The sequence below is a fragment of the Ambystoma mexicanum genome, chromosome 1q (genome assembly GCF_040938575.1).
Source record: "Ambystoma mexicanum isolate Mex_15411 chromosome 1q, UKY_AmexF1_1, whole genome shotgun sequence".
In the NCBI taxonomy this organism is placed as follows: domain Eukaryota; kingdom Metazoa; phylum Chordata; class Amphibia; order Caudata; family Ambystomatidae; genus Ambystoma; species Ambystoma mexicanum.
The window spans coordinates 1,186,278,833-1,186,301,055 of NC_090922.1; the positions used below are offsets into that span (position 1 = coordinate 1,186,278,833).

The window sequence follows — 22,223 nt, forward strand, 5'->3', positions numbered from 1 at the left end:
AAGCAACAAAGGACCTTTTGGGGCTTTTTTCGCTCCCCCCTACTCCACTCGTGCCTCTTGATCAAGGAATACTGTTGTCCTGTGGGTGGGCTGGCTGGCTATCTGAGCAGCTGGAAGCGTTTTTTCACAAGTCCTTGGATTCTGTCAGTAGGCTCCACAGGTTTCAGCCTTCCTCTGGCTGAAGCCCTACCCCCTCCCTCCTCTCCACCACTGTTGCAGATGGGGTTGCCTGCGCTTTCGCAGGAGATCCAGCTCCTATTGGACATGCAGGCAGTGGAACCGGTGCCTCCTTCAGACAGGGGTTTGGGGTTTTACTCCAGGATTTTTGCGGTACACAAGAAAAACCAGGTGGGCTTGAGCACTTCAAGATGATCACTCCTGTCCACATAGCAGAGTTGTTGTGCGCAGAGGACTGGATGTGTTCCTTAGACCTCAAAGACTCGTACCTACAGGTCCCCATCTTCCTGACTGCACCGGAAATGTCTGCGGTTCACGATTGTTGCACCACTTCCAATGCAGAGTGTTGCAGTTTGGCCTCAATTTGGCCCCTCGTGTGTTCACAAAGCTCATGAATGTGGTGCTGGGCCTCCTTCACTTAGAGGGCCACCACAGATACCCTTAGCTGGATAACTGGTTGGTGAGGACCAGCTCGCCCGAGGGGGTGATTCACTCCTTACAGCAAATAGCGGATGTACTTCACCAATTGGGGTTTTCCTTCAACCAGCGGAAGCCGAAGTTGAACCCTTCCCAGGACCTGGTGTTCCTTGGACTAAGATGGGACATGGTTGTTCCGAGGGTGTTCCCCAACGCCGACGGGTTTCTATCCCTCCAAGGGGCGATTTGGCACTTACTGACCAATTTGATCACCTTGGCATGGTAGTTGCAGCACCTGTTGGGACTTGAGGCTTTCTGCATGCTCACGGTGCGGCACGCGGTACTCAAGATGAGATGCCTCCAGCTTCACCTGGTGTCGGGAGACGGGGGCACAGTCGGTCAAGCTGCCCATTCCCCCGTCTTATGGCAGATCTCCACTGGTGGCTTCTGGACTAAAATATGGCGGTAGGAGTCCCCTCTTCGCAGCTGGATCCTATTCTGGTGATGACGGATTCCTCCCTCATAGGCTGGGGAGGCGACCCTGGATGGCTACACATATCATGGTGCAGGACGTAGGCCCTCCTGCATATCCATCTGTTGGAGCTCAGTGTGTTTGGCCTAGTGCTAAGACTTTCTTGCCGGTCATCGGGGGGAATTTTCTACTTGAAGCAGGGGTAGGGGGGCAGGAAGACCTGCTCTCCTTGCCTAAGCATGGAAGCAGTGTCCATCTGGGAAGGTGCCCTTTTGGAAGGGATCTAGAGATCTGCAGTTTATCTCCTGGGGGACAACACGGCGGACCAGCTAAGCCGCCTGCAGTTCAACACTTACGAGTGGGAGTTGCACACCAACTCTTGTTTCCCCTCTTCCAGATTTGGGGGTTTAAGGATCTGGACTTATTTGTATCGCTTCAGAATTACAAATGCCCCCTTTTTGCTTTGTGAGCGGGTTCGGGCCAGGGATCTATGCTTCCTATCCCCAGCAGGGTTTCCTCACGCAGCAGGGCTGGGCGATGAAGCACCCGGACCTGGCAAGGCAGGTGCTCTAAGTCCCGTCGGTGCCCTCAGGTTGCAGGAAGGACATAGGAATAATCTGAATGAATTGAATATATGTATAGGATTCTAAAAAGCCAAGACTTTTTTAATACAAAGTGTACCATTGTGGTAAGGCACTACCTTGGAATGTGTGGCCAACAGAGGGGGTCGGGGGGGTGGGTCGAGGGGGGAGAGAGTGTCCAGCAATTCCAGAAATTTGCTCATGTTGAATTCTACATTTTCTTTAGTGATGTGAGCTCAGGAAATTGAGCATTTTATGGGCTGTCTTAAAGATAAAGATGGTAAAGAAAAATTTGTTGAAGTAAACCATGCACAAAAATGCCAAAACCATCAGTTTTTCAACCAAAACATTACATTTATTAATGTTTAATGGCAATGTGCGTGTAACTGACACTTAGTAATTTCCTGTTGATTTCCAAGGCATGGTGAAGTATGTAGCTGCTGCCAAAAGAGAGCATTTTGCACATGTCTGTCATATTTAATAGCTATGGTGATGTGTGTCTGGATCAAGCGAAAGGCATTGTACATTACCTGGAAAGGATAGCTCGGGGCAACGCTCTGGTCTTGTAATCGAGAGCAACACAGGTTAAGTACTCGGTTCCCAGTACTGCGCTTAGGGACTGGATTCAAACATGAAGCGCAATATAAGAAACAGATTTCATTTTTAATTTACATTCTGTTTTTGAGATTGGAGGAACAGAAATCCTTTTTCTGGTGAAGTTGTTAATCAGGCCAACATTGAAAGTAATATTTTCTTCTCAAGACGATATTAGTGTCTTGTATGTGGCAAAGCTAAAACCGAAAATGACATTAGGTTCCATTCTATTTTGATGTTTAGAGGATGCTGGTTTAACGCTTGGGCGAGAGGAATGAAAATTAGAGTAGATGTTTTTGTTTGGTTGCCAGGTATCCAGAAATGCACTTACAACGAAAGTGGATCTAGTTAAATCAGTTGTCTAACGAGAAATGGCTAGTGGCAATCCAGAGGTGGTGTCCTTTAGTGTTGTATTTTACCAAGTTTGTGTGTGAATTCTCAGGCCGAACCAGGGATTTGTGTTTTGGTATTATTTGGCACAAGATGCAAAAGCATTTTGTAGACTGATGCGATTGAGTTTAGCTTATGTTTTGGTCCAGGCTCTGGTATAAAGAGGTAAATAGAAGGATGGTGGCTTATTCTTTTAGGGTAGGAGAACAAGCAGTCCTGGTTTGCATGTGGGCCATAAACCAGCCCAGGGTCTTAAAGGATATTCAGTTAATAGTGCAAACTATTAATAAGACTTCACAAGTTGATTGTTACTGCAAGAGCATGATTGTCTAGTTTAATGTGTATATAACATGGTGGTGCAGGTTTTCTTTCACCGAAACCCCATGGACTGAAGGAAGGAATTAATATATACAAACTTACCAGATCACTGGGAGATAATGCACAGCAAGGGAGGTCTTTGGAATCTCAACCGTTAGGCACAGTGGTTGCATATAGGTTTGTGCCATCGTTTTACCTTTTTAGTAGCATGTGATGTGTCCTCTTGGTGGTTAGAAAGAGAAAGGTGTTTATCCTAGGTGCAGGTAGATTTGCAAGATTGTAGAAAGCTGGAATGAAGATCCTAAAAGCGTATTAAATTGTGAATCGTGCCACCACTAAAGATGTGCAAGTGCAGTTGATCAGGTAACAGTCCAAATTCGAGGATTGGCAACCAGAAGTAGTGTGTCTGCTCTGCAAAGCATCCTGGTTCGAGTGGATGAGCATTAGTGCAATACAGAAAGTTTCAGTAATATTCCATGAGGGCGAGATGACATTTAAAGCCAGGCCGGAATTAGATTGCAGCTGTGGTCGCTCAACCCGAACCATTCTTTGCATTTTGGAAAATTAACGAAGAGAAATGTTCACCGCACCTTATTTCAGAGTTTGAGGACAGTTCACAATGTAGGCCTAGATGCTTGAGACCACTTAAGGCCGTAGGCCTTTACTCTATTGTATACGCAGTCCTCTGCCTCTGGTATCGTTCAGAGCGGGGGAACAGTGTACCAGAGTCTGACTGAAATGGCCTTGAGAATCAAATAAAGGAATTACTGCGAGTAAACTGCTATTATGAAATAGTGATGGTTAAAACTCAGATAGCTATAGTAGTTTCAACTATTTTTGCCTATTTTAGAAAAATGTTGCATCTTAATCAGCCTTTTTTCAAGATGAGCTCAATCCCTCTTGACAAGAGTTGGATCTTTATTAGTTACTGAGTAGATTCTTGCAGTATGTTTGATTTTTATTTGCCATCCATGTTAACAATTAAACATTTCTTGTATTTGTCTGTTCTTTTTCTTTGCTTAGGGCACCTCATCTGGGGAGAGAATTGGTCTGTAAAGAAAGTAAAAAAACATTTAAAGCAACAATAGCCATGAGCCAAGAGTTTCCCCTGGGGATTGAATCGTAAGTGTTCCTCCCATTTAAGACTGTGTTAAAAGATTTTTTTTAAAGCATTTCTTTTTATCTTGTTCGTTGAATTCTATGCACAATAATCCAGTTTAAAATCCGACATAATTGTGTTAGGATGCCAATTAAGAAACCTAAACCCATTGTTTGCTCTTTCACAATAAATACTTTTATTAAGTTATGCTGTCTTGCTGTATGAGCACTCTTTTGAATAATAAGTGTCATGAGGATGCTGTGGCGGGTCAGAAGGAGGACACACACTATGACATTTCCAATATCTGTTTATATAAGAATAAGGCCTACATTTTCCTGTCGCTATGGGGTATTGCATACCTATTTTGCTAAATAAGGTGTTAGGAATGTCCGCTGTCCTAAACTAATGCTAACTGACCCTACCACTATTCTAACAAACTATGGTCAGGAGAAATGCTCCCTTCTCCGAATGGATGCCTCTCGCACTTCTCTTCTTTAATCTTTCGAGTTTCTTGTTAATACTCAATTTTCAAATATTCTCCTGTTACTTTCTGTACCAGTTACTTTAGTTCTCTTTGCATACTTTTGGCTTTCCTCTCCTCTTTAAGGATTACTTTCATTGGCCTTTGTTGAATTCTTTGATTCTGGGGTAGTATGTTATGGGTAATTGTGGAATGTTTCTTTTCCTAGGTCTTGTTTGCATATGGCTTTAGCCTTTCTTGGCTTAGTCTGTCTTGTTTAGCATTTATTCCTGAGGTTTCGCTGCCCTTTACTTTATTATCTTTCTATGTTAAGTTTCCCCCTAATGGTCCGTCAGTAACTGGGTGTTTTCCCCTCTTCGTAGCATAGTGTGACTCATGTTCCATTGATCCTTCACTCAGGATTATTTATGATCCTTCTTCTTACATCAACACTATTCAAGTTCATCAGATTTAGTTGTACGACTTCGTCATTTGTACTTGGCCATGTCTGAACTTGTGTAATGAGTCCCGCTTGTGGTTCTCTTGCCCTCTTGGCGTCTGTCTCTCGGTGGAGGACCAGAGTTTTTGAAAATTCCTGATCGGTACGGCATTTGCTTTGTTAGCTGGGCAGCCTGCCCACTACAATGTCCTTGTGGTAAGGCCACCGTCGCACTTTCGGCTCCACTTGCCTCTGCTTCTCGCTTTCTACACACGCTGATCTTCCGGTGTTTCTCATGGTCACAGCACTTCTGAACATAGCAGGCTTTGCAGTTCTCTCCAACTACACATTCAGCTCTTATGCTCCCAGAGAGCCTCCCCAGCCTGCGTATGTGTTCCTCTCTCAGCTTTGTTCGGCCTACACCCTCTCTTCAACCTCCTTGTCCAAGTTGATTGGAGATTTTTATTTAAAGAGACATTTTTGTTTTCTTCCTGGTGATATAAAATATCTTTCTCCAGCATGACATCTGGCATGGATTCACATGCTCATGAATATTCCCAGTCAGGCCGGGAATCCTTGGTAAAAGAACAGTTTCACTTCCACTTACAAACTGTATTTCTCCTCTAAACCAATCACTGAGCTCTGGGTCATACTGCCCCCAGCCAATGACTGCCCTCTCCCTAATCCCCTCCTCTGGCAGCCATCTTCAGATTTACCACATGATCAAATGTTGTCCTTGTGTTTTGCTCTGTGAGCTGATCAGTTTTTTGCGCTTTTTCGGTAAAAAGTTAGATTTTTGTCAGAGGCCGTGTGCTCTTTCTCTATATCTGTCGACAAGCAGGGACCTTTTTGTCAGTGAATTTCAACGCCCCTCAAGGGCAAAAATCGTTGAAGTTCCATCGAAGTTCCAGAAGGCATTGGGCCTACTCCGCACTCGTTCCATGACGGAGGAGAAGGACGGAAGCTCCCTTTTTTAAGCGCTGCGCCAACTGTGGAATGTGTTTGTAGAGGACAAACCCCTCCAGTGCCCCTACTGTCTGCATCCGGATCACAGGGAAGCAGATTATGAAATCTGCCTCTGGTTCTCCAAACGAACCGTGAAGAATCGTCACAGTAGGCTGGCGGCGTGGCTCAGCGCCAAGGCCTCTGCCCTGTGCGGCAAGTGGGCTTCGAAGTCCTTTGAGGGCGCTACATCCATGGGGGGCCCAAGACAAGGCCAAGCGCTGCAAGTCCTTTTCCGTCGTGGTTGCCAGGCAAGCGGGTCCCGCACTGGGCAGGGCACGCTCATCCTCACCATCTGCCTCCAACTCCAGCCATCGCTTCAGCTCCTCGAAGAGGAAATCAGCTAACCCGGCAAAGCTGCGGGAAAAGCCAGAGAAGACTAAGTCGCAGGAGAAATCTTTTAACACCGTCTTAAATGGGAGGAACACTTAGGATTGTGGTTGCAGAACCGCTTAACAGAGGAGGTGGCGCAATCCTGCATCACGACCCAGGATTGCTGAACCTGAAGGTTTGGCTCCTGCAGCCTTAGAGTTTGGAGGGTACGAGTTGCCGGCAGACCACAGGGAGGGCCTTGCCAGGACCAGAGCATCGTCAACTCTTAAATGCTACGGACACAAGGGGGAAGTGTTTCTCTATGTGGTGCCGGGCACAGATGATCAATCCTCTGAGGCTCCCGGCCTTCTGTACTTACTGTCCTTGGCCAAGGCGGGGCTGGCGCACGCCTCTATCAAGGTGCATCTGGCGGCTATCTCCCGATAAACCAGGTCTCCAGGACGGTCTTCTCTTTTGATCCCACCTTCTCATCAAGGAGTTCCTCAAAGGACTGTTTCGATCGTTCCCACCCAGTGAAGGCGCCTGCTCCGGCGTGGGAACTCAACGTGGTACTGACGAGGCTCATAGATGCCCCCGTTGAGCCTATTCATCAGGTCCCTCTCAAGTTCCTATCATGGAAAACTGCTTTCCACATGGCCGTCACATCTGCTAGGTGGGTGGGTGAGATCCAGGCCTTATTCTTCAAACTGCTGTATCTGACTTTTCACGACTAAAGGGTGGTGCTGCGGACGCACGCCTCCTTCTTGCCAAAGGTTCCGTCATAATTCCACCTCAACAAGCCTTTGGTGTTGCCTGTGTTCGTCCCGAAACCTTCGTCGCTGGCTGAAAGGATTTTGCACTCACTGGATGTGGCTCGTGCTCTGAGGTTCTGTGTGGCACGCACAAAGTTTCCGGAAGATGTCTCAACAATTTGTGAACTTTGGTCCTGTGAACCATGGGAAGGCCTTGTCCAAAGTTTCCTTCTCCTGGGGGCTCTACGGCTGTATCGCACACTGTCATCCATTGGCAAACCGACTGCTGGCCGGCTGTCCAAGAGCCCATTCCACCAGAGCGATCGCTGCGACGACTGCGTTCCTGTCTGGTGTGCCCCTGCTGGACATCTGCAGGGCTGTTATGTGGAGGTCTGCGCACACCTTCACAAGATTCTATTGCATCGACAGGGATTCCCGGGTCAGCCAGGCAATGCTACCCAACCTGTGCACTTGAAGGTGAGCTTGTTCCAGAGGTAAGAGTAATTGCTTCTGTTGAGTCCTGCCACCTCCCGTGGTTGTGTAATGTTGTACTGCTATGTATTTATTCTTGAGCATGTGAATCAATGCCAGACCAAATGCTGGAGAAGGAACAAGTTACTTACATGTAACTATTGTTTGAATGGATTGTGTCCTCCATCGTATTCCACATCTTTGACATGTAATGTCCACAGCTGTGCTGCTTTGGAAATTTTTCGGCAGAGGGCCTCTTGAATCGATGGCATTGGGTGGATGTCCCTCATAGGCCTCCTTCGAGGGTGACGTCATCGGATGTTATAAGAAGCACGCATGGCGCCCATAGCCTCAGTTCCGTTTTTTCCGCAAACGTGTTTGCTTCGAGACCTCGGCTCGCCTCGTGTTATCCACTTCGATAATGTCGTCTTCTACCCCACCGATGCCTAGCTTCAAAAAGTCCCGGGACTGTAAGTCCAATATGTCCAGCATGGACCTACACCGTATCTGCTTTTGGTGTCTCTGGCGAGAGCCACGACACGAACGACTGCTCGAAGTGCCAGTCGTTGACTGCCAAAGCCTTGCGGGAGCGTAAGGGGAAGTTACAGGTAGGTCGGGTATCCAAACCCCGTAAATATCAAAAAACTACTGGTCTTTCCACTGATGACTCGAGTGGTGGCTCCTCGTCGGAGGGAGTCCAGGGAATCTCGGTCCCGGAGTGGTTCTCTCCACTCGTCCTTCTTGTTTGAGGCACTCCCAGAAGCGGCATCACCGGCCGCCTTCCCCGTCCTCGTCAGATGATGGCTCCGCGAGGAAAGTGGCTTGCCCCACTAAATCCTCCACTGGAGGAATGGGAGGCATTCAGGGAGAAAATGCTGGAGATTTTTCAATCTCGGGGCACTGTTCCGTCCGCGCCTTCAATTGAATCTGGCAGGGAACAGTATTTGTATTTATTTATAAAGCGCTGCCAGGCCCGGGGGCATATGGGCGCATAAGGTGTAGCTGGTTACAAAGGAGCAGTTAATCAGAGTTACGTTACAGTTACAGGAAGGTACAATCAAAACAAAACAGTCAGCCGAAAAGTTCTGTGATAGTTACAAGTAGGAACAGGCATAATAAGAAAGTGCATACACAGAGGTGATTGGCCACTGTCCATAAGGCTATGGTTAGGTTGTCATGGAGTCCATGTTATGGAGCCAACACTTCGTGCTATGTTTGAACCGGTTAAATGAAGGTTCTGCACGTAAATGCGCAGGGATGGTGTTCCATAGTTTGGACACTTGTACCGGGAAGCTAGCTCCACCCGAGTTGTGAAGTTTAAAATCTCGGTATGGTCATGGTATTAGTTTGTGCTGCTCTAAGAGGTCTCGAGGAGGAGTGTGGTATGAGGTGGTTAGTGAGGTATGCTGGAGCAAGGTTAGCCTTTGTGTGTGAGGGCCAGCGTTTTCAGGTATATTCTATGCTTGACAGGGAGCCAGCGTAGATTACGTCTGGTCTCAGATATGTTTGCTTTTTTGGGGATGTTAAGGGCAGCTCTGATTGCATTGTTTTGGACTACTTGTAGTTTATTAATATTTTTGTGACTAGTGCCCAAGTAGAGGGCATTGCAGTAATCTATTTTGGAAAGGACTAATGCTCTCGCGAGAGTGATACAATTGGGTGCGGAGATGAATGGTCTGCAAGCAGTGATTAGCTTACAAGTGTATGCAGCTGATGACGCTACTGCGTTAGTTTGTTTAGAGAGGGTTAAGGTAGCATCGATGTAAATACCAAGAGTTTTAGTGTTATTTGAGACTGAAATAAGATTGCCATCTATGGTAAAGGCTTTGAATGAGGGATTAAGGTTTTTAAGTTTGGCATGAGTGCCCAAGATGATCAGCTCGGTTTTATCGTCATTGAGACACAAGCCATGGTGTGCCATCCATGCTTGTATAACAGAGCAGATTTCATTGAGGGTAGTGCTGTCTGTTTCGTAGTCACCCGTGATAGGAATGAGTATCTGGGTGTCGTCCGCATAGTTGGTATACGTGACACCCAGATAGTCTAGGATATCGAAGAGGGGTTTCGTGAATATATTATAAAGTGTCGGGGACACGCATGAGCCTTGCGGAACACCACAAGGTACTGGGGCAGGCTTGGCGGAATCTGTGAGAGAGAAGACCCTCATAGTTCTGTTCGCCAGGAAGGAGCTGATCCAAGCCGTAGCTGCATCTGAAAAGTGGGCTGCAGATTTCAGGTGGTGAGAGTGTTTGATGGTTAACCAGATCAAACTCTGCTGACAGGTCAAGCAACAAAAGGAGTGCAAGTTTGCCATGGTCTTTCAGGGTTTGGATCTGGGTGGTAAGGTCAATTAGTGCAGTTTCCGTACCGTGTCTCGGTCGGAAGCCTGATTGCCTAAGCCCTAGGAGATTATTAGCTTCTAGATAAGCCTGTATTTGTAGGAAGGCTGCTCTATCCAGTATTTTTAATAAGAACGGTACAGTCGTTATTGGTCTGTAATTAGACGGGTTGGCTGGGTCAAGCGTGGGTTTTTTGAGGAGTGGAATGACCCAAGCTTCTTTAAGGTTGTCAGGAACTATTCCAGATTTGAAGGAGGCATTGATGAGGTTGGTGATGAATGGCGCCAGATCGTGTGCAGCTGCTTTAACAATCGGGGCAGGGCAGGCATCACCTTGGCAGTTTGAAGGTTTTAGTTCCCTGGTGATGTTTTCTGCTTCCCAAGTTGAGAGGGGTGAGAAGCTGAAAGGTTTACAAGTTGTCTGTAAAGTTGGAGATATGTTAGGTAGTTGTTTGTGGTTAGGGTCCGCAGATAGCAAGGATTTCTTTGCGTTGATTTTGGATTGTAGGCAAGCTATTTTATCTAATAAGGCTTTCTGGATATTACTGCACCATAGTGCGTCAGTAATACATTTGTCAGTAGGGGCAATGGGGGATTCTAATTCTTAGAGTATTTTGAAAAGTTCATTAGTGTTGGATTCCGCTTGTCTAATCCTTTTATTATAAGTGTCTTTTTTGGCAAGAAATATGGATTCTTTGTAGCTAGAGGAAACTAGGGTTAGTTCAGATTTGTTAGGAGCTGTGGGGTGTTTTTTCCAAAGTGCCTCAGCGGTTCTTTTGGTTTTACGTAATTCTCTCAACTGTGGCGCGAACCAAGTGTTGAGGTGACGCTGTGGTTTCGGTTTCCGCAGTTTTAGAGGGGCAATGGAGTCCAAAGCTTGGATTATAGCCTGGTTGTAAGTGTCCACTAGAGCTGTAGGGTCAGCATCTGAATCAATATTATTCAATATAGGGAGTAGTATAGGTAGTGATGGTCTGACCAGATGCATGGGTCATTGGATAGGAGGTCAATAGAGCAATTGATGTGTGAGAGCCAATCTAGAGTTCTACCTTTGATATGGGTAGGTTTGTGGATAATCTGCGTGTGACCCAAATCAGATAATGTGTTGGCTAAGTCGAGGGCGTTGGTGTCTTTAGGATCGTTGAAACCAAGGTTAAAGTCCCCAAGTAGGATGGTTTGCGAGTTCGGTTTGGTGTTTATCGTTATAAGTGATGCAATGTCCTCTATGAAAGAGGAGATGGGTCCTGGTGGTCGATAAATAAGGTGCACGGTGGCCGTGTGGTTGGGTGGGAGGGGTAGTTTAATTGACAAGGATTCGGCAGACAGGATTTGTGCGTCTTGGATGATTTTGATGTCGAAGGTATTTCTATATATGAAGGCAAGTCCGCCTCCCTTTGTTTGAGTGGTGGTTCTGTCAGATCTTATAATGGCATAATCATTAGGTATGGCAAGGGCCAGAGATGGGCCGGATGCGGCATTAAGCCAGGTTTCAGTGACTGCGAGGACGTCAAGGTTTTCATAGGTTATAAAGTCAGCAATGTCGAGAGCATGGGCATGAAGAGAACTAGCATTCACCAAAGCTGCTTTGATGAGTTTATCTTTTTTGGGTTTTTTTTCAAATGGTAACAGTGGATTATGGGCTAGATTGTCGACGTCAATGGGGGGAGCAACGTGATTATGGACAATATACAAGTGTTTCGTAGTACGGGCCCTTAGTCTGGAGTTTCTGCTTAAGATGCTAGGGTGGTGAGAGTACGGGGAGGTAGGAGGACTAGTTCGGAAGTTCAGTCTAGTATTTCTATTCAGTGTGCTAGGGTGAAACGAGCCTAGATAGGTGGGTGGTCTAGTTCTAGAGTTCAGTCTAGAATTTCTGATGGTGATAGTACAGGGTTGGTTAGGTATTGGTTTGGTGGCAAAGTGGCGTATCCAGAGTGCTGGATCATCCAAGTACGGATTTGCAGGTGTCATGGTACTGGGCCCCAGGGAGGAGGTGGTAGGTGCCATACCTAAACTAGTGGAGGTGTAAAGTTTAGAGTGTGGGTTGGGCTGACTAGACCAATAACTACTGTAAGTATACAGTAGGTGGATGAGCGTTGATAGGCACCAATACATGATGTGTAAGGTGTTACTGCTAACCGGGTTATGGGGGTGGTCTATTAGCGATCAGAGGCACAACATAGATTGATTCAATGTGGTCAAGAGGTAGCTATGCAGAGCATCATAACAATCAATATGGTCTGTGGGCGACCAGGCAACCAAAGGCACAACAACTGGTAGATGTGGTCTTGTAGGCGACCAAAAGGCACAACAACTGGTAGATGTGGTCTTGTAGGCGACCAAAAAGGCACAGCACAATGGTAAATGTTGGTCTAGTAGGCGACCAAAAAGGCACAACACAATGGTAAATGTGGTCTAGTAGGCGACCAAAGGCACAACACAATGGTAAATGTGGTCTGGTAGGCGACCAAAAAGGCACAACACAATGGTAAATGTGGTCTTGTAGGCGACCAAAAGGGACAACACAATGGTAAATGTGGTCTAGTAGGCGACCAAAAGGCACAACACAGTGGACACTGAGGTCAGTAGGTGATCATGAGGAGCAATAGTCAGAGTGGTCTGAAAGCGACCAAAAGGTACAACACAATGCTGAGTGTGGTCTGTAGCAACCATAAGGTACAATAAAGACGGAGGTCTGTAGACGACCACAAGGCACAACATTGACCTTAGATGCGTGGATTAGTGATATGTGGTCTGTCCAGGGTTATAAGACACCCGACCATCATGGTACAAGGGCGGCAGTAATAAGTGTTGGCTGAGAAATGATGCGTAGACAACAGGGGAGTTGAGCACGCTACGCGAACTGAGTGCACAACATGTGAGCGGTGGATGTGCCATGCGGGTGTAATATACAGTATGCAAAGACCCAAGTGAGGCTTCATGTAAGTGCAAGAATAAAGGGCACAAGTCTTACCGGAGTGTTACCGGGGATAGTTCCAGCCAGTCAGAGCCTGCTTGGCGATGGGCGGCACGTGTACATTGTCTGGAAGGGAGCAAGGGTGCCTCCAAAGTCGCACTGTGAGGAGCGGAGCAGTGTCCCGCGCCGTGCCGCTAGGTGCGGACAGGGTGCAGACAGGAAGGGCCTTGTGCTGCGTGGGCCTTAGGCGTGGTGGGCCGGCTTCCGCCTCCGGCTCACCTCCTGGCCTATGAGTTCCACGGAGGAAGGTTGCTAGGCAACCATAATAAACAAAATGTGGAAGTTACGGGCGGCGGCCATCTTACGATCGCGTTGAGCAGATCAGCTGCTCCTTGTGGCAAATGGTGGATGGGGCCTCACACAAAGCTTGTGGAGAGGGTATTGAGGCTCAATGGAATGCCCCAAAGCTTTGTAGGTGGGTCGGATCGTTCTGGGTCTGCATAGAGCGTTGTGTGCACACCGGGCACAGGATGCTACAAAGTCTAGCTGACCCTGCAGCAAGACGGCTTCGACGGCAGTTGATGCAGCTCGGCACAGCTGCTTCTGGATCTTGCAGGGCTCCTGCCCTGGGGGAGAGTGGTCTTGCCTTCATGCCCGGGCAGTCGGCATGATAAACATTGGGAACCGTCGAGGTCCCGTTCGGACAAGGGTCTGGTAGATCGCCAGAGATGTGCCAGATCAAGGTTGCGGTGTTCGTCCCTGACGAAACCGCCAAAGTCTGGGAAGGTGTTGAGGAAGGCGTTGACACAGTCGGCGCCGTGTCCATCGAGTGCGGCTGTCGAGGGCCTTGCCCTCGGACCCTTCAGCGCCGTTGTCGACGCCATCAGTGCCTACAGGCCAAAACTTGCCATGTGAATCCTCAGAGAAACGCTCGATCTAAGACGGCGAGGCCTATTCTTGACTCCAGGTCTGCTCTTGTACCTATGAAGGAGTTCTTTCATTCTCTACAGAACGGATGAGGATGAGGATGAGGTCTGATCTGTAGTTGGAGCCTTTTGATATTCCTGGTGATACTCCTGACATTGTCTTTTCTGAGGACAGTCAGATGGAGGATCTGTGTCAGTCTGCATAATGCCAGTGGCCTTGACACATCTCCTGAAATGGAGTTTGATAGTCCAGAGCCTGGGGCTCATGCTGAATCCTCCTATAGGAGGTTGATGTCGAGAGTTACCAGTACCTGGGGTGGTCCGGCCCTCCAGTTGAATTCGATCAGGATGACCTGACTGACATTTTAGATCAGGGTCCGTCCACTAACCCAGAGTTGCCTTTTCACATGGCGTTCGATAAAAGGGTGGCTGCTACTTGGAACACCCCAGAGTCTCTTCCAGCGGTCAACATATCGTTTACTAAGAAATACTACCCATTCAGTAACGGCCCCAGCTACCTAGCCACACACCCCACTCCTGAGTGTGTGGTGGTTCAGGCGGCCACCTCGAGGCAGGTGGCGTACTCTACCATCCCTCCGGATAGGGACGACAAGCACTTTGATGGATGAGCACGCAAGGTATTTTCGGCTGGGAGTATGGCACTGAAATCAGCCAACTCAATCTGTTCCTTAGCAAAATGTTCGCCCAATCTGTGGAATTGTCCTTCTTGTGGCTGAGCATATTCCCTAAGGGGAAGAAAGGGATGGGTTTCTTGCTATTGTGCAGGATGGCAAGGATGCCATGTGTGAATCCCTTCAGTCTGGCTTGGACTTGGCTGATGGTGTCAGCCGGTCCATAGCTGCGAGCACCATGATACGCAGGTTTGCGTGATTGCAGAAGTCAGGGTTTAGACCGGATGTGCAGGCCCGTCTTCTCAACATGCCCTTTCATGCCCTTTGATGGTTCTCATTTGTTTGGCGGCAAGGCTGACGAGAGTCTTGAGAGCTTGCAGACCTCCAAAGCAGCTGCTAAATCTTTGGGCGCAGCTGTGCGTCAACCTCTGCCTTTTCGTCTTAGCGGACAGCAGTGGAGGGGTGGTTCCTTTCATTACTACTCCTCTTTTGGTAGAGCGAGAAGAGGGGCCAGTCAAAGGGGCCACTGTGAAGTTCGTCGTGGTGGAGGGATAGGTGCCAAAGCTGCTCAAGCAGCTGCCTCTTTGCCTTCAGGCGCTGCCACAGCTGCTCCAAAACAGCTATGTGGCCAGGTCTCATAGTTCGCCGGTTGGGGGCAGACTGTCTCAGCATCTCGAAGAGTGGTGAGCCATTACTTCAGATGCGTGGGTTCTGGAAACAATGGCCCACGGCTACTGCCTACCCTTTCTAAATCAGCCTCACGACAGACCACTGGGGAAACTTTCTTTGAAGATTCCGGATCTGCTCCTTGTGCAGGAAAACTTGACCCTTCTGGAGAAAGGCGCTATAGAACTAGTGCCTGTGGCGGAGAGGAACAAGGGCTGGTATTCCCCATAGTTTTTGATTCCCCAAGAAAGACGGAGGACTGAGACTCATCTTGGACTTGTGTTGCTTGAACAAGTTTCTCAGGAAGGACAAGTTCAAGATGGTCACTCTTTCTCAGGTGCTTCATGGCCCTTCGACTTCAGGATTGGTTGGTGTCATTGGACCTACAGGATGCTTATTTTCATGTGTCGATCCATCCATAGCACAGAAAATACCTGAGGTTCACGCTTGGCAGATCGCACTTTGTTTCGGGTCATGCTATTCGGGTTGACCTCCGCCCGAGGGTCTCCACCAAGCTCATAGTGGTGGTGGCAGCATATCTCAGAAGAGGGGGGGTTTCACGTCTACCCCTACCTGGACAACTGGCTGATCAAAGCGCGTTATCCGGAACAAGCCTTGGATCATCTCAGCCTCACCTGCCATTCCCTTCACAAGCTGGGCTTCTCACTCAATTTCAAGAAGTCGCATATGACACCTTCCCAACAGCTCCAGTACATCGGGGCTGTGTTGGACACATCCTTGGAAGTGCTTGCCACCCAAGGTGAGGACTCATCACATTGTGCAGATGGTCAACAAATTTCAAACATGCCCAGAGTCTCCCGGGTTTCGAATTCCTAAGGTTGCTCGGCCTCATGGCATCCTGCATTTTTCTGGTGCCGGAGGCCAGACTGAGGATGAGATCCCTTCAATGGGCTCTCAAAAACGCAGTGGTTGCAATTCTCAGGCAAAATGTCAGATCTCCTTCAGATTCTGCGCACAGTCTCAAAGGATCTTCTGTGGTGGGCCAGCGAAGGGAATCTGATGAAGGGAGAGCCTTTTTGGCAACCATGGCCAGAGGTGACGGATGCTTCCCTCACAGGATGGGGTGCTTATGCCAACGAGCTGACCACCAGCGGTCGTTGGTCTCCGTCAGAGTCTAGACTCCACATCAATCTTTTGGAGATGAAGGCCATCAGGCTAGCCCTGAAGGCTTTTCTGCCATTTGTGCGCAGGAAGAGTATCCTGATCATGACAGACAACACAGTGGCCATGCATTACCTCAACAAAAAGGGGGGTGTAGGGTCACTCCCGCTGTGCAGGGTGGCGATGCAGCTCTGGTTCTGGGCGATGCAGCTCGGAATCTCACTCTCAGCAGTTCATCTGGCCAGAGAGAAGAATGCGGCAGCGATGCTCTGAGCAGGCAGAGCGCGGTCTCCCACGAGTGGAAGTTGTCTCAGGAAGTCCTTCAGGAGATCTTCACCCTTTGGGGGAACCCCTCGAGTGGATCTGTTTGCGACCGGTGCCAATCGGAAGTGACACATATTGCTCAAGGGAATTTCCTCTGAGAGGAGCTTTAGGGGACGTGTTTGTCATGGATTGGTCATTCCCGCTTCTGTACACATTTCCTCTGGTCCCCGTCATTCCTCGGGTTCTAAGGAGGTGAGGTTTGGGTCCCACGTGATCCTAATTGCTCTGGATTGGGCCAGGAGAGCGTGGTACCCGGACCTTCTAGAAATGTCCATCTGTTCTCCATGCCGTCTTCCCCACAGAGAGGATCTTCTCTCGTGCCACAGGGGAGGGGGTGAGAGGAGGGGGGAGGGTTCGCCATCCAGAGGTCAAGACTCTCAACATTCACGTTTGGTTTCTGAAAGGTTGAGATAGGATTGGGACCTCCCGGATGACATGCTTTCGGCCAGGCATCCGCCAACCAAATCCCTGTACCGTTGCCGTAAGTTTTGCGACTGGTGCAGAGAACAGTGTCGATCCTTTTCAGTGCTCCATTCCAATGGTTCTTTCTTGCTTTCTTTGGCCCACAAGGGTCTTCAAATGGCTACCATTAAGTGTTATCTGGCGGTGCTGTCTATTTTCAAGAGCTTGTCTGAAGAATGTTCTTATTTAAAATTCCTTTGATTACCCAGTTTCTAAAAGTGCTGACAAATATGTTCCCGCCGTTCCCTTTTCAGGTGCCGGTTTGGGGTCTGAATTTAGTCTTTAAATTCTTGATGGGTGCTCCGTTTGAACCTTTGCACTCTTTCCCTTTGAGACTGACCTTCAAGACGGTTTTCTTGATTGCGGTTACATCTGCTCGCAGGCACTTTCATCTAACCCACCCTTTACTTTGTTCACAAGGATAGGGTTGTACTGAGGGTACGTCCATCCTTCCTACCTAAGGTAGTGTCTGATTTTCATTTGAGCCACGAGGTGGTACTTGCTGCTTTCTATCCTCCTTCTCATCCTGGTAAGGAAGAGGTGAGACTCCATAGGTTGGACCCTAGGAGAGCTTTGAGCTTTTATATTGTAATGTTCTTTCGACTGGATGTTCCTCCATCATATTCCTCATCACCCTACCAGCCTGCCCCTCTGAAGAATTACCTATGCGATTGCAGCTTGCGTTCCCACAAGGCTGTGTGCAGTCAAGGAGGCACTGTGTGCGGTTATGGCACACGTTGTGGAGGGAAAAAACATGAACTGAGGCTACGGGCGCCGTGCGTGCTACGTATTACATCCGATGACGTCGCCCTCGACGGAAGCCTTCGAGGGACATCGACCCGATGCAGGATGCCCTCTGCCGAAAAAATGTCTGAAGCAGCACAGCTGTGGACATTACATGTCAAAGATGTGGAATATGTAGGAGGAACATCCAGTCAAAAGAACGTTACCAGTTGGTAAGTAACTTGTTCTTCTCCAGCATGGGCGTGGCATGGGTTTACTTGTGACCTGTCCCTTGTTTAAGAAGTTGAACCATTTCTTTCACTAAACCTTCATTTTAACTCTAAACCCCATATCATTTTGTAATTCGCACTTCATTTCACCTAGTAATTAATGCAAACTAAGATTCATTTCTACCATAATGTTCCTCATCCATTTTGGCAGAAATAGAGCTCCATTGTATAGCACTGTGTGGTGGAGGGGAGCAGAAGCCAAGCACCTATATATCACTTGTTACCTATTTTTTTGTTGCGAATCTTGCCTGTTGCTGCCTATTTTTGTTTGTTGGGTGTTTTGTTTTTAGTGAGTAAAGGTGGCAGGTATACTGCTCATGTATTGGGCTGTTTTGCCCCCCACAATTCCTCATCCACACAAAATTAAGAATATTCCAAACATAGTACATTAAAAGATCAAAGGAAAAAAGTCTGTGCTGCCAGATCGAATGATGGGGCGGGGCTGGTGCATGATTTTGTTATGCGAAGCGCTCTTACAGCCTACGCCTTAATTATTTTAAGTTATACCCTGTCCCCGGGCCTTTTTTTCCCATGAGGAAAGAAAAGGATGGATGTGGACCAGGAGTGCAGTAGTCACTACAGGGAGCAACTTGTACATTTTGGGTTACTGATTTTGAATTACATTCTTTCTAACATTTTTGCATTGTACTAGATGTGTATATTTCACTTCACATTCCTTGATGTCACTTTTAGGTTGAGTTCTTGATTTTAAATTCACAACAAAAAAGTAAAGTGTGCATTTTTGCTTTTCAGGTTATTGAATGTTTTAGAAGTAATTGCACCTTTCAAGCACTTTAACAAACTTCGAGAATTTGTTCAGATGAAGCTTCCACCAGGATTTCCTGTCAAACTAGGTAACGCTTTTAAACATTAAACTCCAATGAGGGATATAAACATGATTGCAGTATAAAGTTCACCAAACTTTGTCACAAAAATTGTTTTTAATGGTACGTTTGGGGCAGTATAATAGAAATAAACCTTTAAAATATTTCCACATCTATATATTTCAATGCTATGTTAACCTTTTGTTTTCTTTAACTAGTGAAAGTAGTGTCAATTTCTCTGTGACCTGAAACACTGAATGGTATAATTGCATTACCTCGGATAATTTAATTGTAGACTTGTTTATGGATTTTAGGATATCCACATTTATCCGAATTAGTTAGAAATAGCATGTAACTGCGATGAACATAAGGTTTTGTTAAACAAGGATTTGATTTAATAAGACTCAAATATCAAACTCCTTTATGGTTCAGTGTCCATCTATTACCATTTTCTATGACCTCTTGAAACAATAGGGAAATGCATCTTAATCTTTTTAAACATATGGGTGTGCAGCTGGGACCATCCTTGCATGCAGCTATGTTCATGTTACTTGTCCAAAGATGTTTGAAGTGTCCTCTCCCCCTCTGTTCCCCATTTTGTGACAGACTCTAGGCTAGAACCTGCTATGCTCCCTCATGCGTAGTATTTTCATCTAAACAGGCGATTTAATCTGTTTTCTGCATACAACAGGCTAGGTGTTGCACCTCGTATTTATATTTCTCATTCTTAGTTCTCCATTGTTTGCATTGACCTGTACCTAAAGTTGACATATGGGATTTATTGGCGAAGTACATTTTCTGACCCCTCTTTAAGGCTTGCCACCGTGTAAAATTTGCCATCTGCCGTCTCTCTGGATGTTGTACCTAGTTTCTTCACAAGTCACCACCAGTACATGTCGGAGAGTAGATTTAGAAAGATTGTGGCATAGAAGGCTAAGAGACCCAAGCGCTAGCACACAAGTATGTAACAATCAAATGGCAGCAGGTGAGTGTATGGCGTGGGTATTTTGCCTAATGCTCCACAAAAGCAGTAATACACATATAGATGGATACAATCACACTGCGCACAATGTCTTTGTATTTAATGCGTGATTGCATGTAATTTATTCAAATGAAGATCAGCCTAACACGTGTTTCGAGCCACGCTAGTCTTCTGAGGCTCAGGTGCTCTTCTATTCCATAGATTGTCAGTTGGCGTTTTGCCGTTATGGTAAAGTTTGTTTGGTTCAATTTCTACACATTCCTTCGCGATTGCTGCTATTTGGATATCTCCAAGCCTTTCGCCCCACTTCCGCGTTGTCAGGAGAGTAGCACATGATTGCTACTGTGGGTTATGATTAACCTTAAGCTCTGTGACCCACGCTATGGCAACACCAATTTATGATAAACCGAATCTGCATTTGTCACTCAAAGGGCTAATCAAAAGGGAATCCCTCCTTTCTTACTTTGACAAAACTCCTAAATGTGTTTCCATCCTCTGTTGCTTACAGTTAGATTGGAGTTGGCCAGAATTCTACGATGGCTGCAGAACCTGCATTATAATAATGTACACTACTTGAAAAAAGGTACTATCAAAAATTGGTAATTTAGACATGCTGTACATGACAGATGATTTTGCTGCACCGATCAACAGTTGTCCTTTTACATTCCTCGAAGGATGAAAGTATCTGTCTGACAGATTCAAATCTTGAAACTTTGTGGAGGGCGTGGCCAGCAGTCGGAGCATGCGGACGTGTTCCCTCAGAGCTTCGGCTGCCGCCCGTATATATATCCTGCTGGGACCGACCCGATTTAGCATAGAATCTGAGTTAATAGTTGCCAGAACTGTTGTGTAGGCGATCGAGATCTCCTGGTGACTGTTGTCCTAGTAACTCTTCTGCGTCAGATACAGAACCAAGGGTGCGAACAAGGGCCTTAAAGATGGCCACTGCCTGCACTGGATGGTGAGGGAAACCGGCCTTAGCCTTACACGTCACGGGGGGAGGCAAGAAACAGTGTCCGTCAGAGTTGGAGGGAGAGCCAAGGTGCCCTGCACCTCACTGCTACCTCAGTCCTGAGTTGAGACACCAGCTGGGTGGAGGGAGCTGCCGGTGAGAGTATGGTGGGAGTCCCAGGTGCATCTCTGAGAGGGAGGCCATCTGATTTGCGGCCCGCGTGGGGTTGGTAGAAGTCACATTGAGCAGGTGAGCACGATGACCGGGGGGCGGCGGCCTCTCGGGGGTCATGTTTGAGTTCAGCAGCAGCAGGGGGTGGGGGGACTGCCCCCTTACAAAGCAACTGGACGGACCATCCGCTGAGCGAGGCCCCCCCTCTTATCCACACCTTTGGAGAGGCATAGCATTGAAGGACTTGAGCTGCACAGTCCCTCCCCCTCACTATTCAGGGTGGCGCCTATTGACAGGGATACCTTCCATAGCACTATTGAGTCACACTGCGATATGTGAAGCGCTGCCAGCTCTTGGCTCCACACTCCGCATGAACAGGTAGTGCTGAGGAGCATTAGGGGGGTCGTATCCTGTAATTGGTCAGAGGCCATTCTGCGAACTGATCCAGGATCACCGTCCCAGGGCTCTGGATGGGAGAAAAGCACACTGAGCAAGCACAACAGGCAGTCCCTTGAACTGCACGCCGTCCTTGGCATGTGGGGACTCTCCTTGCCATATTACAGAAGGGAGGAAGGCTCGGACCCATGGCAGGTTTCCTGCAGTTATCTAGGGTCTCTATCGCTGTCACTTTTATGGACTTCATTCATTCACTGTGCGTCACCCTTTCTCAACTCTCATGCTGGACCTCCTTTGCATCTTGTACTTATAGTGGCCCTGAAACATGCTGTTCCCATCTTCATCTTGTATGCTAGCTTGCAACATTGTGTTGCTACTGACTTCTGCAATTGTATTCACTCTCCCCTCTTGCTTCTCCACTCTTTGGACTGCTAACTCTCTGTTCTCTCCTCCTTTCCCTTCTCCCTTTTCCGGTCTCCTCCCCTTATTTTCTTCTATGCACTTACTCTATCAGATTTGTCCCTGGACCTAGTATGATATCAACCTCGTCTATCTCCTCCCCCCTCCCCTTAATGGTTTTTCCTCCCCACACCCTCTCCAGCACTATCTGAAATGTCGTCAAGCCTAGTATGATAGTCGCTTGTTTTGTATCTCCCCTATCTTTCTGCACCCCTCTCCCTCACCTCTTGTTTTTCTCCAGCTCTAGCAGAAATGTCGGCAGGCCTAGTACGGTAGTCACCTGTCCGTTTCCATTTCCTTCCCACTGAGAGTGAATACAATTGCAGAAGTCAGTAGTAACACAATGTTGCAAGCCAGCATACAAGATGAAGATGGGAACGGCATGATTCCGGGCCACCATAAGTACAAAGCAGGGATCGCTCAAAACTGTAATCCAACCCCCGGGCTATGTGAGGGAGAGGTCCCCCCTCACTGCCAGGGGGCTGGATTACCTTCAGTTTCACAGCGAAGTGAAACTGAAAGTAAAATCACTGCAGCAGCCGTTTTCAGCTGCTGCAG

The 22,223-nt window shown here is 47.5% G+C and overlaps 1 protein-coding gene across 1 annotated transcript in view; it reads left to right on the plus strand.

Moving 5' to 3' along the window:
* Window positions 1-22,223, plus strand: part of ANKRD13C (ankyrin repeat domain 13C) — an 893,039-nt gene that overhangs the window by 748,069 nt on the left and 122,747 nt on the right. The window contains exons 11-12 of the mRNA XM_069641918.1: window positions 3,973-4,071; window positions 18,635-18,735. Of these exons, the coding sequence (XP_069498019.1) occupies window positions 3,973-4,071; window positions 18,635-18,735 (200 nt within the window). The remainder of the gene's footprint in view (window positions 1-3,972; window positions 4,072-18,634; window positions 18,736-22,223) is intronic.